The following is a 21,410-nucleotide window of genomic DNA, read 5'->3' as shown; positions in this document are numbered from 1 at the left end:
TGTGTTTCTAAAAATCCGAATTCATACATTTTTCTACTACGCTAAATTTCAACTTACGCGAGAGGAGTAGTGGAATGCATTCCTCCCGCTAGTCGGAACTTGACTATTTTAATTTTTAACACGGCCGCTCCTCCAACTTCAAGCGCTTTGATATGAAACATTTCAAGGTCGACTTTTCACTTCAGCGTGTTAAAGCAGAGAGAGTGAGAGAGGGAGGGAGAAATTATTGGCAACATACCGTCAGCAGATTCGAGAAGGAGAGGGGGGGGGATGCGGAATGGTCGTTTTTGAAGCAGCAAGTAAAAGAGAAAGCATCATCGAAAAGTTTATGAAACAGTGAAAGCTTTAACTGGAATTTTTGCAAAAGTAAATTCAAAATTAAACCCTCATTTCGTACCGGATAACCCCACATCAACCCTGGATATCCTGCAGAAAACTGTCGGATATCCGGATCCGGAGTGGCTTGTCGGATCGGATCCCTCATAGTTCCGGATAGTTAAAAAATCAGCCGGATACCGGATAGTTACCGGATATCCGGTGCATTCCTATTTTTAATCATCAATTATACAGGATATATTTGCTTTAATATGTTTTGTCTAATTAGAAATATTTTATGTTATAACGCGATAAAAAAATATCTTATGTTTGTTGATCTGTAATGTTGCGGATTTGACCAATTTAAAACGAAACAAAAATAAATAAAATGAATAAACATAAAAAAATATAATTTTCTTTTCATCACATGGCTGTAACATAGTAAATTGATTTAAAAAAAATACTTTTTTGAGGAACATGTACCAATTAATTGCAAAGCTGTAACACATATGAATTTTTTTTTTAAATGACAACATGTCTCATATAGCTGCAATAAATGTTCCAGCAACCATTGACTTTGTGGCAATTGCAACAGAGCAAGCTGTAGACAAGGAATTAGAATCAATTTTGTCTTTGGATAAGGATACGTCTTTGCAAATGAGGAAAATCACTCTTCCAGAAGCCAATGTTGAATTAACAAGTGATGTGTTAACAGGCCGTGCTCAACCCTTCGTGCCTGTTGGTTGTCGCCAAGATGTTTTTGTTTCATTACATAGTTTGGCCCACCCTGGTGTGCGCAAAACACAACACATGATCAAGTCAAGATTTGTTTGGCCGAAAATGTCATCACATATCACCAAATGGGTAAAATACTGCATTCCATGCCAAAAGGCTAAGATACATAGGCACGCAAAAGTACCACTAGCAAATTTTCAAGAGCCTTCCAGTAGATTCGATCACGTCCATTTGGACCTAATTGCCCCATTACCTGCATCCAATGGTTATTCCTACTGCCTAACAATGATAGACCGATTTTCCTCGTTGGCCTGAGGCTCAACCCATCAAAGATATCTCGAAGGAGTCTGTTGCAGAAGCGTTTGTGACATGTTAGTTTTCCTGGTATGGAGTGCCTTCGGTGGTGTCCACTGATCAAGGACGACAGTTTGAGTTTGCACTTTTTCGCTCCCTTGCGAAGCACTTGGGAATTCATAAGTCTAGAACGACCAGCCTCAATCGGCCTGATAGAAGAGTTGCATCGTCCCCTCAAAGTTGCTATCAAGTGTTACGCCACTGAGCGGTGGATTGAAGTTATCCCTGTGACTCTCCTTGGTTTTTTGTGCTGTCTTGAAGGAGGACCTAGCCTGCACACCTGCGGAATTGGTGTTTGGGTCTACACTTTGTCTGCCTGGTGAATTTTTGTACCCTTCTCGGCAACCACTTGAACCAAATGATTTTGTCAATAAGTTACAAACACATATGCAAGCTCTCCGTCCCTATGCCCCAAAAAGACATGGCTAAAGAAAAACTTTCGTGTATCGAGATTTGAAGAACTGTACCCATGTTTTTCTTCGTCGCGATATGGTACGCCGTCCACTTCAAGCCACTTATGATGGTCCTTTCTTTGTTGAGCAGAGATCACATAAAGTTTTTCACTTTTGTATTAATGGAAAGTCAACACCTGTATCAGTGGATCGTGTTAAACCTGCTTACGTGATAACCCATGAGGAGCAGAGGCACCGTCATCAACACCAGGATCTGTACAGCCACTCCCTGTTGCGGAGCCCAAGCGGATGACACGTTCAGGTTGTATGGTGCGTTTACCAGCTATATTCCGTTGACACTGGAGGGGGAGTATGCAGCGCCTCTTGTAGAAGTTGGTTTGCAGTGCTAGCAGAGTACAACTCAACTCGACTTGCCAGTGCCAGTGTTGACGTTTTGAAAAGGCTTTTACCTGTTTTTAGTTCTTTACGATGCTCGTGCTTGTTTAGTGTTTTAAAGATATTAAATTGGTTCTTGTTAAAGGAATGCTATATACTCCTTTTTCTGACTCTGCAAAGTAATTTTAATTTGAAAAGTGAGCTAAAGAATGAAAGCTAAAATTAAGACCACACGACAAGTCTGAAAACTTCATCCTAATGCACTCAGAAACATTGCAACACAACTTCACCTCGTGCACTTAAAGTTATTGCATTTTCCCCAAGTCAGTTAATGAAAGAGAGAAAAAAAAAGAGCAACTCAAGAAAGAAACAAAATGCCATGTGAAATCTTCTGAAAAACACAGAGAGAAATGTTTTACCCTTCCTCCCTCTTCATATATTAGTCAGATAAATATAAGTCATTTTCCACTTCTCTCAACAACAACAGCAAAAAAGAAAAAAAAAGCAAAGCAATAAACAGGAACAAATGAGTCCATTTGTGTAGAGCAAAAAGACTGATTCCCTAATGCATTTACATTATATCAACTTCTTGCTTCAGGACCTGAAGCCAGACAAAAGAATCACGTGATAACTGAGAATCATATATTCGAATGTACGACCGTTCGAATGAATCACTCAAAATGAAAAATTTGTTCGAGAAATCGACCCCGATTCACTAAGATTGAGGCGCACCTCTTCAAATGCTACGGAGCATCCCCTGAGGGTCGCCGATTGCCAGTTTACTAACCGCTACGCATAATCCTACAAAATTTAAACTAATTCGATTTGAAGCCAAGCCTCCCAAAGGCCGGGCCCATAGTTTCTGACGAACTAACATGGCCTCTCATCGAACCTGCTTCCCCCAAGTATTGAAAACCCCAAATGAAGTCTAAAATCTGTTAAATTGCCCCCTTAAAACAGGCTCAATCTGGGGAGCACACAATGCATATTACACCCTAATAACAGCAAAAACTTCATGTATGTAATAATTTCTAAAAGTGAGGAGAGGTCGCCCATTCTTGACCCCTCAAATGACAGGCTTGATAGCTACACCCCCCGCCCCTCATGCTCACCCCTGCATAAACAACTCGAGAACTCAACTGGCGTCCCCTCATCCCTCTCAGGGCCATGGCGCACCCTCTCAATTGTTACAGAGCATCCGTCTAGGAAAATATCCCCCCCACCCCCCCAGAAAATTAAATGAAAAAAATCTTTATGAAAAAAACCACCCCTAACAAATTCAATGGAGTAGGTTGTGCCACGGGTCTCCCCCCCCCCCCTATTTTTTTGTCGAAACTCCTATAGCAGTCAACTCAACTCTGAAAAAGCTCAGAACTATGAATGAACTAGGTGAGAACTCGATTCAAACATCTGGAGAACTCAATTCAAAGTAATTCAGAAGTCAATTGCTCGATTTCAAAAGATCTCGATTGCCAATCGCTCGAGTTCTCGATTTTAAGAGATCTCAACTATCAATTACTTGAGTTTCTGATTTCAAAAGATCTCGATTTCAATCGCTTGAGTTCTTGATTTCAAAATGTCTCGACTACTAATCACTTGAATAATTGACTTGAAAAGATCTTGATTATCAATCACTCAATTATCAGAAGTATGGAAGACCGGGGCAAGATGACAAATGTCTTAATTTTTGCGTTTTTCACTAGAAAACAGCATCAACTAGATACTACTGACTCCTATCGGCTCGTTCATTCATCAATAGTATAAAGATGGTGAAATTGTCATATTTGTAGTAGTTCTGAAGCTCTGATTATTTACCGCTGTTACGTTATAACTTTTATGCATGTGTAAATAATAGTGTTCCCCCGCTTTTCCACATCAGCAGAATGCGCCCTGCCCTTTTTTAGATCGCAAAATGCGCCCCGCCCCTTAAGAAAACACGAAAATGCACCTTGTGTTTTTAAAAAGATGTCTCAAGCATCGTTTGTACTCGCACAATATGGGGGCAATTTTACTTGTCCAGCGATCGTCCGCAAAAACGCCTATTTCTTATCATTATTCCCAGAATTTCACCCTGAAAATGGCCCCATAAATAAAAGAGGAAGCAAACACTATGGCAAAGAGGGGAAGGTGATGAGATTCTAGGAATTCTAACAGGTTTATCAGTAGGAGACAAAGGCATGTTCTTAGTTGACTGGAGGTGGGAAGGGGTATGGTTCTTTGGGAAGGAAGAGATCATTGTTTCATTCATCCCCATCCTTGATCTTCTGAGAATCAACAATAAGAGAGGGAATAGGACATATCCCTAGCATTTCAGCCCTTTGTATCCGTTTTTCGTTTGCAGGTGGAAGTTAGGCGCATTGCTAGTGATTGTGTAGCATTCTTTTCATATCTGTTTCTGGAAAGTTAACTTTCTGATTGTTTCCTAAGTAGAAAATAGTACAAAGCATACAGAGCTAAAATGCAAGGGTATTTTTTGCCCCTTGGATTTTTAACCCCTTCCTTCAGTTCAAAAAAAAAAAAGTGCTTGAAATGGAAACATATCGCTTTTCTAAGGAAATTTTCTGTGGCAAAATAATTATTTTTTTAGTTCCTTTGTGCTAAATATTTTTATTATCTTTGAATATAATTCGTAAACTTATTGACGTAATTTTCACAAAAATTGTCTGAGATAAAAATTTTGGATTGGCCAGAGCTGCTGACCAAGTTGCTCTGTCCAAGAGCTGTCCCCTCTGCTCAAGTCCAAGTATTTTTGTTTTGCACCTTGATACGACTGCATTTTTGAAGCACTACACACAGTATTTTAATTTAATTATTCTGTTTGAAGTGTAATATATTTAAAAAGGAGAATTAGCATTCATCATTGTTTTGATATCTACTCAAATATGTAATGGCACAATGCACATTACTAGGCAGTTTTTTTAGGTTGGAAGGGGAGATCAGTAATTAAATACTGTTCTTCTTAAATTGAAATTGATAGGGTTTTGAAATGCCTATAACTTATAGGACAGATAGTCAAATTTAAGGCTTGAAAAGTGTTGAAAAACACACAAAGCCAAGTTTCAGCATTATCTAAATGTTCCTATGAAGTGTGGAAAACATTTGTTTGGGAGAGGGGGCTAATCCTTTTCTAAAAACAAATACATTTTCCGTATGAAATAAGGATATTTAATACTGAAGTCAGTGATGGCGGCGATCCGGGGGGGGGGGGGGGCTCATTGTTATGTATTTATGTTTGTAATTGTAATCATATTTGTATGTGTAACTGTAACCGTAACTTGTTCACTGTAGTTAGTCAGTCCTCAAAAAGTTCGAACGGCTTCAGCCGCGTGTGTGTGTGTACATGTTAATAAATGTATCGTAATATACTTGCAAGCCTTGATCATTCGTCTGCTGCTAATGGATAGTGCTACACGCAATACACCCCATACACAAAAATTTTGGCGACGAGGACCGGATGATGAATCATCGCGGAATCAGCAGAACGAACTTTTGTGTTCTTTGTGAACAAAATCGAAACTGACACCGATGCAATTCTGCATGTTCTGTAAGTTGTTTTCGCCTATATCAAGACCAATTGCAAGCATTAAAAGCATTTACGAGTCTTAATTTTTAAAATTGTGTGCAAAATTTTCGCCATCATGTCTACTATCGGAACTCTGGAACATTTTTACGTATCGAAACCTTTGTCGTGGGACTCTTACTACGAAAGATTGGAATGTTTCTTTGAAGCAAATTCTATTGAAAAAGATGAACAAAAACGTGCTGTTTTTTTAAGCGTATGTGGTCCTGACACATACTCTGTAATACGTTCCTTGGTATCACCGAACGTCCCAACGAGTATCAAGTTCCCAGATTTGATCAAAACTGTTAAAGCTCATTTTTCGTCCAAACCATCCAAAATATTTCAGCGATATTTATTTTATCGTAGGAAACAACAAAACGAAGAAACCATTTCTTCATTTGTTTCTGAATTAAGAAGATTGGCAGAACATTGCAATTTTGGAGCATCGCTAGAAGTAATGTTAAGAGATAGATTGGTTTGTGGAATTAAAGATGAAAATCTACAACGAAGATTACTCTCTGAAACTTCTCTAACGTTTTCGGATGCCCTGGGTAAAGCAATTGCAGCGGAAACTGCTAGTAGAAACGTTAAAGAAATACGAAATTCTGATTCGTTATCCGTGAAACCGATTCAAGTCAGGAATAACAACTCAACTCACAAGTGGAATCAGAAACAGAATGTAAACAAAGAGCGTTCAAAATCTAAGAACTGTTCTGGCTGTGGGGGTAATCACCCTAGAATACAGTGTAAATTTAAAGATGCTGAATGCCATGTCTGTAAGAGGAAAGGACATATTGCAAGGGTATGTAGAAGTGAATCTAATAATTTTCCAAATAATAAGCAAGTGTTTAAGAAAAATTTTAACACTAATTCTGCAAATTTAATCGACACTGTTCCTGATGTTGAGTCTCTGCAGTTAAAATATTTATGTGTAAACAATGTTAACTGTTCAAAATTGAAAGCTACTGTTCATATAAATGAATCGCCAGTTATTATGGAAGTTGACTCGGATGCTAAAGTTACAATTATTGATAATTTTACATTTAAAGAACTGTTCCCTACTAATCCTCCGAGATTAGAAAATTGTCCTTACATAATTAGAGATTACAACAAGAATGCTGTCAAAATTTTAGGACAGTGTGACGTTGACGTGCATTATTCATCTTTCAAAGGAAAACTTCAAATTTTAATTGCTAAGGAGCCTAGAGAAAGCTTGCTAGGCACAAATTGGTTTGAGCCATTGGGAATATGTTTAACTGGAGTTCATAGGATCAGTAACTTAACTTTGGACAGTGTGGTGGAAGAATTTTCAGACGTTTTCAAAGATGAGTTAGGGACTTACAAAGGTGCACCTATAACACTTAAATTAGATCCTACCTTTCGTCCAATCCAATTAAAAACGAGAACGGTACCGTATGCACTAAAACAAAAAATCGAGAAGGAATTGCAACGGTTGCAAGAACAAGGGGCAATTGAGCCGGTGGATTATGCAGAATGGACGACTCCTGTGGTCCCGATTCTAAAATCCAATGGAGAAATTCGACTTTGCGGTGATTATAAATGCACGTTAAACAGAGTTTGGGGTCAATACCCATATCCAGTTCCTGCTGTGAGTCAAGTGTTAGCTGAACTTGCAGGTAGTCGTTATTTCATCAAACTAGATCTTTCGCAAGCTTACCTACAACTCACCGTTGATGAAGACAGTGCTATGGCCCAGACGATTGTAACTCACAAGGGTGCATTTATATGTAAACGCTTGCAATTTGGAATATCTTCTGCTCCCAGAATTTTTCAACAGTTCATTGAAAGGCTGTTATCGAGTATTCCAGGCGTGCTGCCGTATTTTGATGATGTTTTAATAAAAGGATCAACTATGGAAGAACTTACAGAAAGATTCAGGCAAGTTTTAAAGAAGTTTTCAGAATCTGGCTTAAGACTCAACAAAGAAAAGTGCATCATCGGAGCTTCAAGTATTCAATATTTAGGATTTCACATTGATAAAGATGGAATTAAGCCAACCAAAGACAAGGTTGATGCTATTCGCAATGCTCCAACTCCCAAGTCCAAGGAAGAACTTCAAGCATTTTTAGGACTTTTAAACTTTTATCATGTGTTTTTGAAAAACAAGGCTGACATAGCCGAACCACTTCATCGTCTCTTAGACAAGGATACTCACTGGACGTGGACCAACACTCATCAGTCTGCATTTGAAAAGGTAAAGCGACTCCTGTCGGCGGAAACTCTACTTACTCATTTTGACGAAAAGAAGCCCATCATTTTAACTTGTGACGCATCTCAATTTGGAACCGGAGCTGTGTTAAGTCATCAACTAGAAGATGGCACTGAAGCTCCAATAGCATATTATTCACGAACGATGAATAAAACAGAACATCGATATGCACAAATCGACAAAGAAGCATTGGCTATTATTCAAGGTGTAAAGAAGTTTCATAACTTCTTAATTGGACAGAAATTTGAAATTCGCAGCGATCACAAACCGTTGCTAGGACTTTTAGCTCCGAACAAACCTATACCTTCAATGCTCTCACCAAGAATGCAGAGATAGTCGATCATGTTAAGTTCATATGATTACAATTTAGTCTATAAACCAGGAAAGGAAATAACCAACGCTGACGGTCTAAGTCACCTTCCACAGCCAATGTCGCCCAATGAAGAAAATTCTCCAATGGAAATTTTGTTGTTGGAAGCTTTGAAGAAGCCGCTTTTGAAATGTGCTGATTTAGCTCGTCTTAGCGCCCTAGATCCCATATTATCTCGAGTTCTCAACTGGACATGGAGGGGATGCCCCGAACAAAATCCCGATAAGGTATTTGAACCGTTTTACATAAGAAAGTTAGAACTGTCTGTGCACAAAGGTTGCTTGCTATGGGGAGCAAGGGTAATTATTCCAAAAAAAGCTCAAGCTGACCTGTTGGGAATATTACATAATACTCATCAGGGTATTGTTAAAACTAAAGCTCTTGCTAGAAGCTATGTCTGGTGGCCTGGCATCGACAAAGATGTAAAAAAGGTGGTCAACTCATGTGAAACGTGTCAACAGACAAGAAATGTACCTCCAAAAACGGTTATTCCATGGGAAAACACGAAGACTCCATGGGCTCGAATCCACATCGACCATGCGGGTCCATTTCAAAATTTGTTATTTCTTATTGTTGTTGATTCATTTTCTAAGTGGTTGGAAGTAGTGCGGGTTCCTTCCACCGAGTCCGCCGCAACGATAAATGCGTTAAGAAAATTATTTGCTACTCATGGTATACCCAATATACTAGTCTCGGATAATGGTCCATCCTTCACTTCTGAAGCATTTCAAGATTTTTTGGTTAGGAACGGTATTAAATTTGTTCCTACAGCACCACATCATCCATCTTCAAATGGACAGGCGGAACGCATGGTGCAGATGACTAAGAATGCCTTAAAGAGAATTATTACCAGAAATTGGGAATATCGACTTGCAGCATTCTTACTTTCTCAACACGCGACACCAAATTCTACTACAGGCGTGTCTCCTGCAGAGCTGCTGATGAATCGAAGATTAAAAACATGTCTTGACAAATTGCATCCTGACTTATCAGAAGCCATTAACGCTAAACAAGAACGGGACAACTTAAATAATCGCACAAGGGTAAAAATGTTTGCTCCCTTAGAAGCTGTTTATGCACTAGGATTCCCTCCTCATCGGAAGTGGGTTCCCGCTACAATTACAGAAGTTCTTGGCATGACTACGTACCTAGTACAAACGGATGAAGGCATGGTCTGGCGAAGACACGTTGATCAACTAAGGAGCCGGGTTGTTCCGACTTCTCAGCCGGATATTTCTGATAATTCCGATGAAATCTACTCAGATATTCTACAGAGATCACCAGTGCGGGCTCAATCTTCAGGTTCTTCTCAGGGCTCTCCTACAATGTCTGATGATTTGCCTTTAGTAGATGATGTCGACAACGGCCCAGTGCAGTCTTCGACTAATGATGATCCTGGCGCAGTGACTGCAAGCAGCCGCGGTCCTGGGCCACAGTCACAGAGGCCTGTTAGGAACAGGCATCCACCAGAATGGTTTAAAGACTATAAAACTTAGGGGGAGGAATGTTATGTATTTATGTTTGTAATTGTAATCGTATTTGTATGTGTAACTGTAACCGTAACTTGTTCACTGTAGTTAGTCAGTCCTCAAAAAGTTCGAACGACTTCGGCCGCGTGTGTGTGTACCTGTTAATAAATGTATCGTAATATACTTGCAAGCCTTGATCATTCGTCTGTTGCTAATGGATAGTGCTACACGCAATACACCCCGTACACAAAACTCATAGTGCAGACTACACTGTTTAAATTTTTGCAAGGTGTTTCGAGATGTTATTTCACCTCTTTATTTTTTTGGAGAAGTGGGGACTCAGTACTTTTTGAGGGGTGCATCATTGGTCTTGGCTAGGGGGACACCGCACTGAAAAAGTGCCCTTTTTATAACAAATAGTGCCCCTTTCAAAGACCAGCACCCTGCCCTTTTTTTTCTAGTGAACACTAGTAAATAAGCTCTGCTAAAGATACAAGAATGATAGATTGTTTCTCTTTAGTATTTATGAGTAACTTAGTTTAGATACTGCCTATTACCATGAATAAATGTCAATTAATTGCCTTCTTTTATGGCAATCAAGACGAATCCTTTCAAACAGGCAGTCCAAGACACGATGATGGGCCGAAATACGGGGAAAGATGCCAATACTTTTTCTTAACAAGTCCTGCTTGTAAGGAGGAATACTGTGACCCTCCAACAGAAGAAGGGTTCTAGTGTTGCAATGCCGAGAGTGGTGGCATGAGGAATGTTCCAATTATGAAAATGGCATTTTTATTTGTGACTATTGTTAGCTGCACAATTAAACACTTCCAAATTAATTTGCAAATCATAACGCTTAATTTGATGCTTTGTAAGATGTAAAAACACAGTAAACATTTGTTAAAATATGTATTATATTCAAAAAAAAAATTGTGTTCTACCTTCTTCAGTGCTGTCATCTTGCACCGAGGCCAAAGACATTTTGCCCCAGTACTGGTTAAACACGACGATTTGTTAAGGTTATGAAAAAATAAAAATATCCTTCATTTATTTCATTTGAAAAATTTAATGGTACTATATTTAATACTACAAAGGACCACTATAACAGCTCGTGCAAAGGAAATTTTATTATCCTTAAAAATAAATTAATAAACAACAAAAATTGTTAGCATAGTCATCTTGCCCCGGTCTCCCCTACTTGATTCCCGAGATCTCGATTATGCCCATCCCTAGGTCAAACCAATACGGTTTAAACCAAACAACCCTGTCCCTTACTGAAAAAAAAAAGCGTTTTGTAAACCCAATAATGAATGTTATAAATTTATGAAATCATTGATGCAGTTGAAATCGAATCTTAAAATATTTTATTTCACTCTTTGTTTTTAGGGTTTTAATGACTTACAAACAGAAGCTGACAGATCTGCGCAAAGATTAATTGTGAATTCCCTGTTGAAGCATTTTCCCAAAGTTACTATTATTGGGGAAGAGGTTTGTTTACTTTAAATAATAACTCTATACTCTTTTAAGAAGTTAATGAATTTTAATAATGTATTAAATTATTAAAAGCTGTATTGATTATTGTTAAACTCTATCAGGTGAAGATAATCTCAGTAATGTTGGTTCTTTAGAGGTTCTAAAAAAAATTCTGACTTTCACCTTCTGTTCTTTGCCGTTGATGTACTAACTCTTCTGATTCAATGCAGCCAGACCTATCATTTAAGAGGTCAGGGGGTACTGCTTTGTTTAAAGTACCAAAGTTAAATAAAATAAAACGTAAAAAAATATATGAGGACAAAAATAAGAATATAGAAAATATAAATTTATTCATCAATAAACTCTCAGAAAAAGTCAGGGTCACCCAAAGAAAGAAAATCGATTAATGGCGGCAGTTTTGGCTAATTCAGTGCCTGCTTACTCTGTTTCATACAGTGTTATTTTAATACTTAACTGCAAAATACAAATTTGCAGCACCTATTTATTTCAATTTTTTTGAAAAATATTTCCAAAGCGTCATGGATGTTTCATGACCATAGCAGTTAACCATTTCTTGATTAATAATTTAAACTTTTACTGATGTCATTTTCTTCCATTATTTTGACCTAACACGTTTTTTGAAAATAAATATACAAGAGTTGTTGCTGCAATTCTCTTTTCCGACATTTGCATGCTAGTGTATTGTAAATGTGTATCTTAAATAAGGGGTTAACATATATTTACTCTGGATTTCTGCTGGGTTTTCATAATTACTTTAAAATATAATTGCTCATGCAAACGTCAATAAGTACAAGGTGGGATCAAAAAGTAATGCCTCTATCACTCTAAATTTTATTTCTTTTACATATAATGGACTATTAATGCATGATGATTAAGAGATAATCTTATTCAACTTGTAGGTATAATCCTTTTCAGATTGTTTGATACCATAGATCTGAAGCTAAAATAAAGAACTGTTATTGAATTTCTGACAAAAGAAGGTTATGCACGTAAGGAAACTTACTTGCTAAATGTGTTCTGAAGAATACAATTTAAACTATAAAAAGCTTCAAAATCATGGCTGAACAAGCAAAACAGTTTCAATACCGTGGTTTAAAGATTGAGCAAATGTGGGCAAATTCATGGTGACCGACCAAAGTAGCAGAAATAATGAAGCGCTGGGGCGTGCATCGCAGATTCTTGAGAAAGTCTGCAGACTATTTTTTAGTTGGGGAAGAGAAAAACCTGAATTTTTTTTAGAAAAAATATTGAATTTCAGTGAACAAAAATTTGCACCTTATTTTCTGGGATATAATGTGACAGGTAGCATGTACTTGTAGATCTTATGCATTTTTGGAGTTGATCAAGATTTTTTTGATTTATCTAATGTTGGATTATGCCTTATATTTTTAATTTGCATTGGAGACTGCTGAAGAAAATTCTGCTGTAGATATAGCTAAAACCTGTGCTGCGATAACCTTAAACGGTTGTTTTGTTTAGGGGAAAGTTCATCAATAAAGATTTTACTATGCAGGAGGCATTATTTTTTGATCTCCACTCGTAAAAATGATAAAAAGATGAGTTCATTTTGAAGAAATTAAGATTTTTGCAATAAAGAACTGTCTAAAAGTTGCAATTCTGCTATAATTTTAGTGTACTTTTTCAGATTCTTTATTCATGCTCAGATTAAACACTTACAAGTTCATAAGATGATGCGAGGGGTTGATATAAATCTTTGTATATTTTTTGCTCCAATGAACCATATTTTTAGAAAAAGGAAGACAAGATAATAAATGATTTTTGAAAACGGCAGTACTTTATAATAAACTTGTGATTTCATTAAAAAATAACTACAGAACAAATATCAGTATTTTCTTTAATTGGTTGGATCGATAGATCAAAATTTTGAGGTATGTCTTCTTCAATGGTTTTTCTTTGTAAAAGGATATTATATATGAGTTTGCCTTTGCTATAATGGCGTGGAAGAAATAGCATTTTTTTTTTAGTGTTAAAGTTTGAAAGATAGTTATTTTTTGAAAAATCCTCGAAGTTCTTAACAGAATTTCAAATATTTTATGTCCGAAAATACTGCTAAACTTACGATGAGTTTTAACACAATAACAAAAGCTATGTGATTACTTTGTACATTATATTCAACTAAATTGTTTGTAAAAAATTATTGATTCTTACTCATGTGATTGATTAGAACAATCAAAAAGAGGAAGCCTATAATTTACTCTTAACACAGTCTGAGGTTGAAGTAAAATCAATAAGCAGGCTTCTTCATTGCTCAATAATGATTCTATTATGTTGTTTTATATCAATGTTCAATTTTCTAGACACTCGAAAAGGTCGACAAAGATGAAGAAATTCAAGTAAATTTAGATGACTGTGAGATAATTGGAATTAAATGTCCTGAATATTTAGCAGCTGTTAAAGAAGAAGATGTAAGTTTTTTAACCTGAAGAAAAATTTTTTGCTGCATAATTTTAAATATAATCTCCTGGGTGTTAAAAATTCCAAATCAATTCTCATGTCGTTCTTTTCAGCCAGAATTTATTGCATTACATTGTTGTAGAACCCCTAGTGGAATAAACTTAAAAGATAAATAATGAGTGAGTAGTTAGTAATTATTCAAATTTCTCTCATGGCCCCCCTCTTCCCAAGAAAATATTTTGATTTGAAAATGAGCTACAAATTAATCTAGCTTAACATTGTTGTTGGGTACCTGCAACAACAATGTTAAGCAACCAAATGAACTTTTAAGTACCCAGCTCTACTATATCATCTAAAAGACTACTGGTTTTTTACAATACTGGCTTACATTAAAATTTTTCTAATTTTTGTAAATGTGAGAAAAAAATCATATTATAGTGAAACCTTTATGAACGACCACCTCTATTAACGACCAATTTTCAATGACACCGATTTTCCGCCGCATATAACTAATATTAAAATACTTCTGGGAAAGACCATCGAAACCACTCCCAACGACCGGCATATCAAAAACTTCAGTTGTAACAAATACTAGGAATTTTTCGTTTGAAACCAAAAAAGAGAAACAACAAATGAAAAACAATTGAACATTTAGTTAATACACATATCAGTGTTCTCTTGTTAACAAAAGTGGAAAAAAACCAGAATATGGATTAAAATCTTTTCTCCTGTGGTTTCAAACGCGTTCCTTTCTTGTGTTCTCCTGTTCTAAATCTCAAAAATGTCACAAAAAGGAGGGCATAGTTTTTCGGACCCTTGGGAAGCTATAAAGTTGCATAGGTATGTCATGAGTCAAGTCAGGCGTGCATTCCTATCATTGAGGTAGGTTGATAAGAATAGAAGTTCTCTAAAGGATTGCTTCTTGGAATCTCTTGGTTACTTACAGGAGAGGGGGGTTGGAACGGGGCATTCCTAGGTCATTAGAATGGACAAAATCTATAGCTCCTTCGTAAAGCTAAAGAATTGGTTTCAGCGTTGCATTGGTTTTGCATTTGATCAACATTGCAGTAAAAATGTCGAAAGAGTGTTTATCTCACACTCGAGAAACGTATTGAAGTCATAAATTTACATGGGAAGGGGAAATCGGAGAGAAAATTAGCGAAAATCTTTAGCTGTGGTAAAACGCAGATCAATAAAATTATTAAAGAAAAGGCAACTCTTCTAAAAGAATGGGAAATGGATCTGCTTCTGCTGTTGTCTAATTGCTTTTCCTGATGCCTTAGTTCACGTTCTAAAAAACAAAAAAATTTTCCTGTACTCTGAACAGTTTTTAGTTCACTTGGATTTTTTTTTTTTTTTTTTTGAGGGGGGGGGGGAACATTTGCGCATTTCCTCTCTTTGGATCCGCTTTTGTAATACTCTCCTCGCCTTTCCTGCGGCCATTCTTCAAGTTTAAGTATTAAAAACAGAAGAATTTTCCAGTATTCTGTCTGAAAATTTTTATATGCACTAGGGTTTTTTTTTTGGGGGGGGGGGCTCCTTTGATACATGTAGAGGGCTCGTTCATGACCCTTCTTTCCCAGGAGAAAATTCTGGCTACTCTTGTAGGTAGAAAGTTTTTCTACAAATTAAATATATATATATATATATATATATTGTTTATTTATACTTGTTTTGCTTTGCATTTTATGGCATATTCACCAAATTCCAAGCCACGCTTACTCTTTTGAACACTAGGTGGCAGGGCTGCGCGGGGGTCACTCAAAACTTCCGGCGGAAGTCTTATTTGTATTGTTTCTTACGACGAATTGCTCTGTTTACGTATCTGTAATTTGATTGAATTTTTTAAATTAATCATGAATTTCAAAGGCGCAAAATTTTCGTAAAAAGTGCGGATGTTGTTCTGCTTTCGGGTACAGCATGAGGACAGGAGCAAATAAGATGTCAAAAATAAAGATGTTCAAATGTGCGAGGTATTTACGAGCTGGAAACATTCACCTTAATCTCATCAGCTTTGTATTTTTACTGTAATGTGTGAAGATCTATATTGATCTATATTAAATTGATTATTAGAAAAACTCAACCTAAACAATTTTTTATTTGCTTCCCGCAAAGCTGAAAGTTTCCAGTGTTTTGACGGGTTTCAAACAGTTTGATTTGTGTGATTAAAATAAAGAACCACTATTCATTACCTCATGAGAAAAAAACTTCCCATAGCTCGAACTATCAATAACTCGAACCATTTAGCCCGTCTCTTGGGACTTCGAGTTATTGACGGTACTTTAATAAGGCGCTCTAATTGTAAACAAATTTAGATATTCGACAATCGGTAAACAAACACATTAATTAAAGTTATAGTATAGTATCATAGTACAGCTATTGGTATTACATTCAAAGCAATTTTAACGCAGGAGAAAGCACTCGGAGATTAAATTTAAATTTTGTTATCTTTCAATTTTTTTTATGCCTATCAATCTTGCTACAGCAGCAAGTTGATTAAACAAACAAAAAAAAAAAGTGATGAACAAATATGTAATAAAATATATTAAATATCAAACCTGAAAATTAGGTAGCAACTGTAAACCAATAAGTGTGTGTGAACTGAAAAGCTACAACAGGAGAATTGATTGAATATGACACCAAAACTCCCTGTCATAGCCATTCTGTGTGAACACAGTGCAGAAAAGCTTCCATCTTTGAAAAAATAGCTTCAATTCACAACGTACTTGCAATCCAGTAGATTTGTGATTCTTGAAAGCAGACTTTGTATCAACTTTATTTCTGTTTAGGAGGTATTCATAAATGCTTATCATTGAAATCGTGGTAATGATCGACAAACGAAGACTCGTTTTTTTTTTTCTTATTTCTGTATTTAAAGGATCAGGAAAATCAGATCTGTTGATCGAAAATTTTTGAGAATAGCAAAGCCTATTATACTCATTTCATGCATTAAAATACGCAAAAGACATGATTCTACCTAGAACTGAAAGAAAACAAAATTGCCTGAACACTGTAAAAATGAGTCGTTAGCAATAGATTCGCCATCAATCTACTAAAGGATCGGTAAGGTCACAGCCATTGAAAGATAATTTTTAACAATAACTAAGTTTGACTTTCTCATTTAATGCATTGAAATACGCAGAAGACATTATTCTGCTTTTTAAAGAAGCACAACAAAATCGCTTTCGCTATGAACACCTATCTCTAGCAATGGAGATTGGCGCTTAACCGGAAATAAGACTCGCTACTTCCGGTCTACGTCCATGGTTTGTTTGTTTATTTAGGATATTTGGTGAATTTGGAACTCTATTGATTTTTTTTTTTTTTTTTTTTGGTAAAGTTAAAATAGGGCAGTTAAGTGAAGTACCTTTGAAGGTGATCAAGAAGTACTCCTAAACGTGTAATTAGTTACACAAGTTAGTTAAAAACAACTTAGAGGGTGTTTGAAAAATTTTTCTGAGGCACTATTGGATTCTTTCATAATACCAGAAGTTAGGCAATATATCAAAGTTTTTTCATACCAAAATTATGCCTCACAAGGATTCAATATGGGTGCCCTTTGTCACATGGCAGATATCTAGGCAATACTCCATTTCCCTCCAATACTCGCACCAACATGTTTCTTTAATGGAAGCAAATTCATTGTGTATGCCAAGGTTAAGTTGAGTTCTTGTCCAGTAGATTGGCCCAAACTGTCACCGAAAGATGTGTTGCACTGTGATAACAGACATTGTTTTTGCTTATTCCACAGCACAAAATGCTTTCTGTAGTTTGGTAGGTGCATAGGCGGCTTTACAGGGGTGCCAGGGGGTGCACCGCACCCCCAATTTTTACTTGGGTTTTGAAAACAATTAGTTTAGTATAATACACTCAGAAACGCAGTTGGGGAAAAAATTCATAACTGCTATACTAGTAAATTTACTTGAGTCCAGTGTATCACCACACGTCGCTAGTGCAAGAAAAACATAACTGTGCTCATATTAAGAATTCAAGTAATTTTATGCATATGGAAAAAAAAACCTAATAAATAATTTCATTCAAATAAAGAAACTTCTCAAACAATTTATTGTTCAGTGCTGTGTTATTGTATAGAATAATTGCATGTTCTGTAATTGGGTATTTATTCGTATATCAATACCAATTCTTCAATTTTAAAACAACAATGGCTAATAAAGTCCAAAAAATAAAGCATGGCTATTGCAAGAAACTTTATCAATAAAATCTACAACGAAACATGTTCTGTAATTGGGTATTTATTCGTATATCAATACCAATTCTTCAATTTTTAAACAACAATGGCTAATAAAGTCCAAAAAATAAAGCATGGCTATTGCAAGAAACTTTATCAATAAAATCTACAACGAAATCAACAGAAAACCAGCATTTTTAAGGTAAATTTTCAAAAATTTTTGAAGGAGGACTCCCGGACATTTTACTGCAGAGGTGCATCCAAGGGGAGGGGGCACAAGACTGGTGACCTTCCCCACAAAATGTTGAGTAGATGTTTTTACAAAAATATTCTTTATGATTGAGGAGAAGAAAATGTCTAATTTTGGGAAAACGCAGTTATTTTACGAAAAAAAAAAAGAATGTTGGGAAAAAATCTTAATTTCTCTTTCAAAAAGAAAAGTTTTTCAACAGCTTCAGATTATTGGCGGCGAATTGTGTGTCTCCTCCCCCTCCTCGCACAATCCTCTTTCTTTCATATCTGCCCCCTCTCTTTATTTTTTAAATTTTTTCTATTTTGTTTTCATTTTTTCTATTAGTTCTCAAAATTTTTCTTCTCCAAAGTCCTTTCTCCAGCCAAAGTTATTACAGAGTACCTCAAATTTCGTTTCTTGGGCTTCACTTTCGCAAAATTTCCAAGGAAGATCTTCTAATCACCTAAATACATCAACAATCGTTTAAAATTGCGTTTTTGGAGCTTCAGTTTTGAAAAACTGCAGTGTCTCTAACGCTATCAAATATGGTTTTACACTCATGTGTTTAAGACTTTAATTTTGGAAAATATTCGAACAAGGGCCTCCGACCCCCTTTCACGAATATCATCAAAGAGTTAATATTTTGGTTTTGAAGACTACTATTTCAAAATATTTAAGTGGGAGAATCCTTTTTTTTAATACCATGGAATATTGCAGAAGAACTTTATTTTTAGGACTTCAATAGGGAAGTTTCAACTTATTAAATGTTCATATTTTGGCTATTGGATATTGTTAATTGACCCTCAAAACTAAAAAATTCACCATCGCCGAATTTTAAAACACTGTGGTTGATTTTTAATGAATTTTTAAAAATCCACGCGCAAAAGTGCGCTCTTCTGAAACGTCACGAGCCTAAGTCACAGGGCACGAATGGGCAACCTTCCGCCAAAGATCCCTTGTTTTCGCTAGGGACATTTTGAGAGCGCTGATATTTTTATTTTTTAGAAATTCAATAATCCTTTTGAACCTACAATGGAGGCCGGATTCGCTAAAGCACAATCTAAATAATCGTCCTCAAATAATATCAATGATGATATTCAAATATTTCCGAGAAAATGAGAGGTTTAATGTTCCAGAAACGCGAGGAGTTTAATGCGAGGAGATAAGCCTTTTACGTTTCGTCTTCGAAGTCGAAAGCACGTTCTTCGGTTTCTCCCATGACATGGGAACCGGTTCGCTAGCGTTTCTCTCCTATCGGAAGAGTGCATGACGTCACTTCCTATGCCATTTAACGTCACAAGGGCTTGAACTTTAAAAATTAATTTAAAAAAAACTACTTATCGTATCGCAAAAATTTTTCACCTATGATGTTCATACATGTTACTCTATCATATAAAAATAAAATTGAAAAATTGAAAACTTCCCTATTTTGAAAGTTTTTCAGGGAGAGCTCCAGAACCCCATTCTGTAACTGCATCAAAAATTGTTCTCCGTAGTATTTTTGAAACTTCAATTATGAAAAGTTAAAGAGGTAGCGTGGCGGAGGGGAAAGGGATACGTATTTCTATCTGTTCTTCAAAAAATCGATTGGAGACAGTCATGGGTGCAAGACCTTCCGTCTCAGGACGGATTTCCGTCTTGGACAAAATTTCAGAGACGGAGGTCGGGACGGAAAGAACTTCGATGACTTTCCTGCAGTTTTAAAAAGTTACTTAAAAAAGAAAAAATTGAGTATTTGAAAAATATGCTTTAATTACTGTACCGTTCCATAACCACGAATTTACATCGACATTCTGTCGATTTTCCACCATGGGCTTGTTTTTGTTTTGTTTGCAACGTGCTTTTGGAGGAGTGGCTTTAGACTCACGCCGTTTGACTTGCTTTAGGTTGCTTTGTTAGTTCCAACTCACTGCATTGCAGATCGCGGAGTTGCTCACTATTCTCCCTGATTTATCGTCTCTATTTGAAAATTTAGCCTTTTCTCTTGATCATCCTTTCGTTTTTTCATTTGTGGGGTTTTTTTTTTTGCAAAAAATGTCTTAAGAGTTAAATCTGAATCACCGATTGAGAGTGATTGCTGACGGGATGAAATGTTTACGCGACAGCAAAGGGCGTCCACATACCACACAGGCAAAACGGGAACTATCAGGGACTTCAAAGATTTTAATGAAAATGGGAATTTTGAAAAGAATGGGGGGGGGGGTAGGGATTTTAAGCTGGTTTGAAACACCGATGGGCAACTGTTCCTGAATGATTGACATGTTGCTGGTAAAATATTCTAAGACTTGAGGAATTACTAAATTCCAATGTCTTTCAATTTAACACTCGCTAGAATGGAAATATGGAAGGAGGGGTTGGGGGAAGAGAAAAGGAAACGAGAAAAACTAACGGCATCACAAATTTGAAAAAAACGCTGCTCTTGCAAAGAGGAAAAGTCCGCAAATTAATCCACGATACTGAGGTCCTAAAACGTTAGTATCTTGGATATTCTAAGAGGAGGCGGGAGGCTACTCAAGGGCTCCATAATAAAATATCGAAAAACTGAATTCAAAGTCATTTTTGAAGTTAGGAGTGGTTTGGGATTTTTCCTCTGCAAACTCTTTAAAATTTAAAAGTCAAAAATGTTTAGACTATCCTTAATGATGTAAAAGTGGGGAGGGGGAAATTTTAAAAAAATCAGAAACTGGAGTCTTAAAAATAGTAATTTAGGCAATATTTAGCGAATTGATGAGAGATGGTTTTGGTGTTCTAACCTGAAAATGTTTTGTAGCTGATGTATTAGAAACTATTTAAGGCTGCACTTAAATTTCTTAAGAGAAAGGGAATTTGGGATCCTCTCCCGAAAGGTGTTTGCAATTGAAGTCTTAAAACTTTCAGGATGTCGTTAACAATCTCAAGAGGGGAGGGGGGGGGGGAATCTCTTTAGGCGAAATTCCGAAACTGGAGTTGTAAAAGCGAACCTTTAGACTGTAGACCATCTTGGGGTTCCGTGTCCCCTTCCCAGAAAAAAATTCAAAGCTGAAGCATTCAGAACTCAGCTTTGAGTAATCTTTGAGAGACTTAAGAAACTCAATAAGAGACTCTCAATAAAGTTACGAACTTAAATTCTTAAAATTTCGGTGATTAAAAGGGGGGGAACCGTAAATTTAAGTCAAATTTAGTGAACTTAAGGGAAGGAGTTCGGGGAGGGGGAAGCTCTCTCCCCCGAAAATTTCTCCATGCTGAATTTTAAAATGCTGTTTTGGCTGTTGTTGAGT

General features: G+C 36.5%; 1 protein-coding gene across 2 annotated transcripts in view; it reads left to right on the top strand.

The window, feature by feature from the left end:
* The window catches only part of LOC129222493 (3'(2'),5'-bisphosphate nucleotidase 1-like), a 43,852-nt gene that overhangs the window by 9,728 nt on the left and 12,714 nt on the right, over positions 1–21,410 (top strand). For both annotated transcript variants that reach the window (XM_054857006.1, XM_054857005.1), the window contains exons 2-3: positions 11,210–11,311; positions 13,636–13,743. In XM_054857006.1, coding sequence (XP_054712981.1) covers positions 11,210–11,311; positions 13,636–13,743 — 210 coding nt within the window. The remainder of the gene's footprint in view (positions 1–11,209; positions 11,312–13,635; positions 13,744–21,410) is intronic.

Source organism: Uloborus diversus, chromosome 5 (assembly GCF_026930045.1).
Source record: "Uloborus diversus isolate 005 chromosome 5, Udiv.v.3.1, whole genome shotgun sequence".
Classification (NCBI taxonomy): Eukaryota; Metazoa; Arthropoda; class Arachnida; order Araneae; family Uloboridae; genus Uloborus; species Uloborus diversus.
This window is presented reverse-complemented; position numbering and strand designations above follow the sequence as displayed.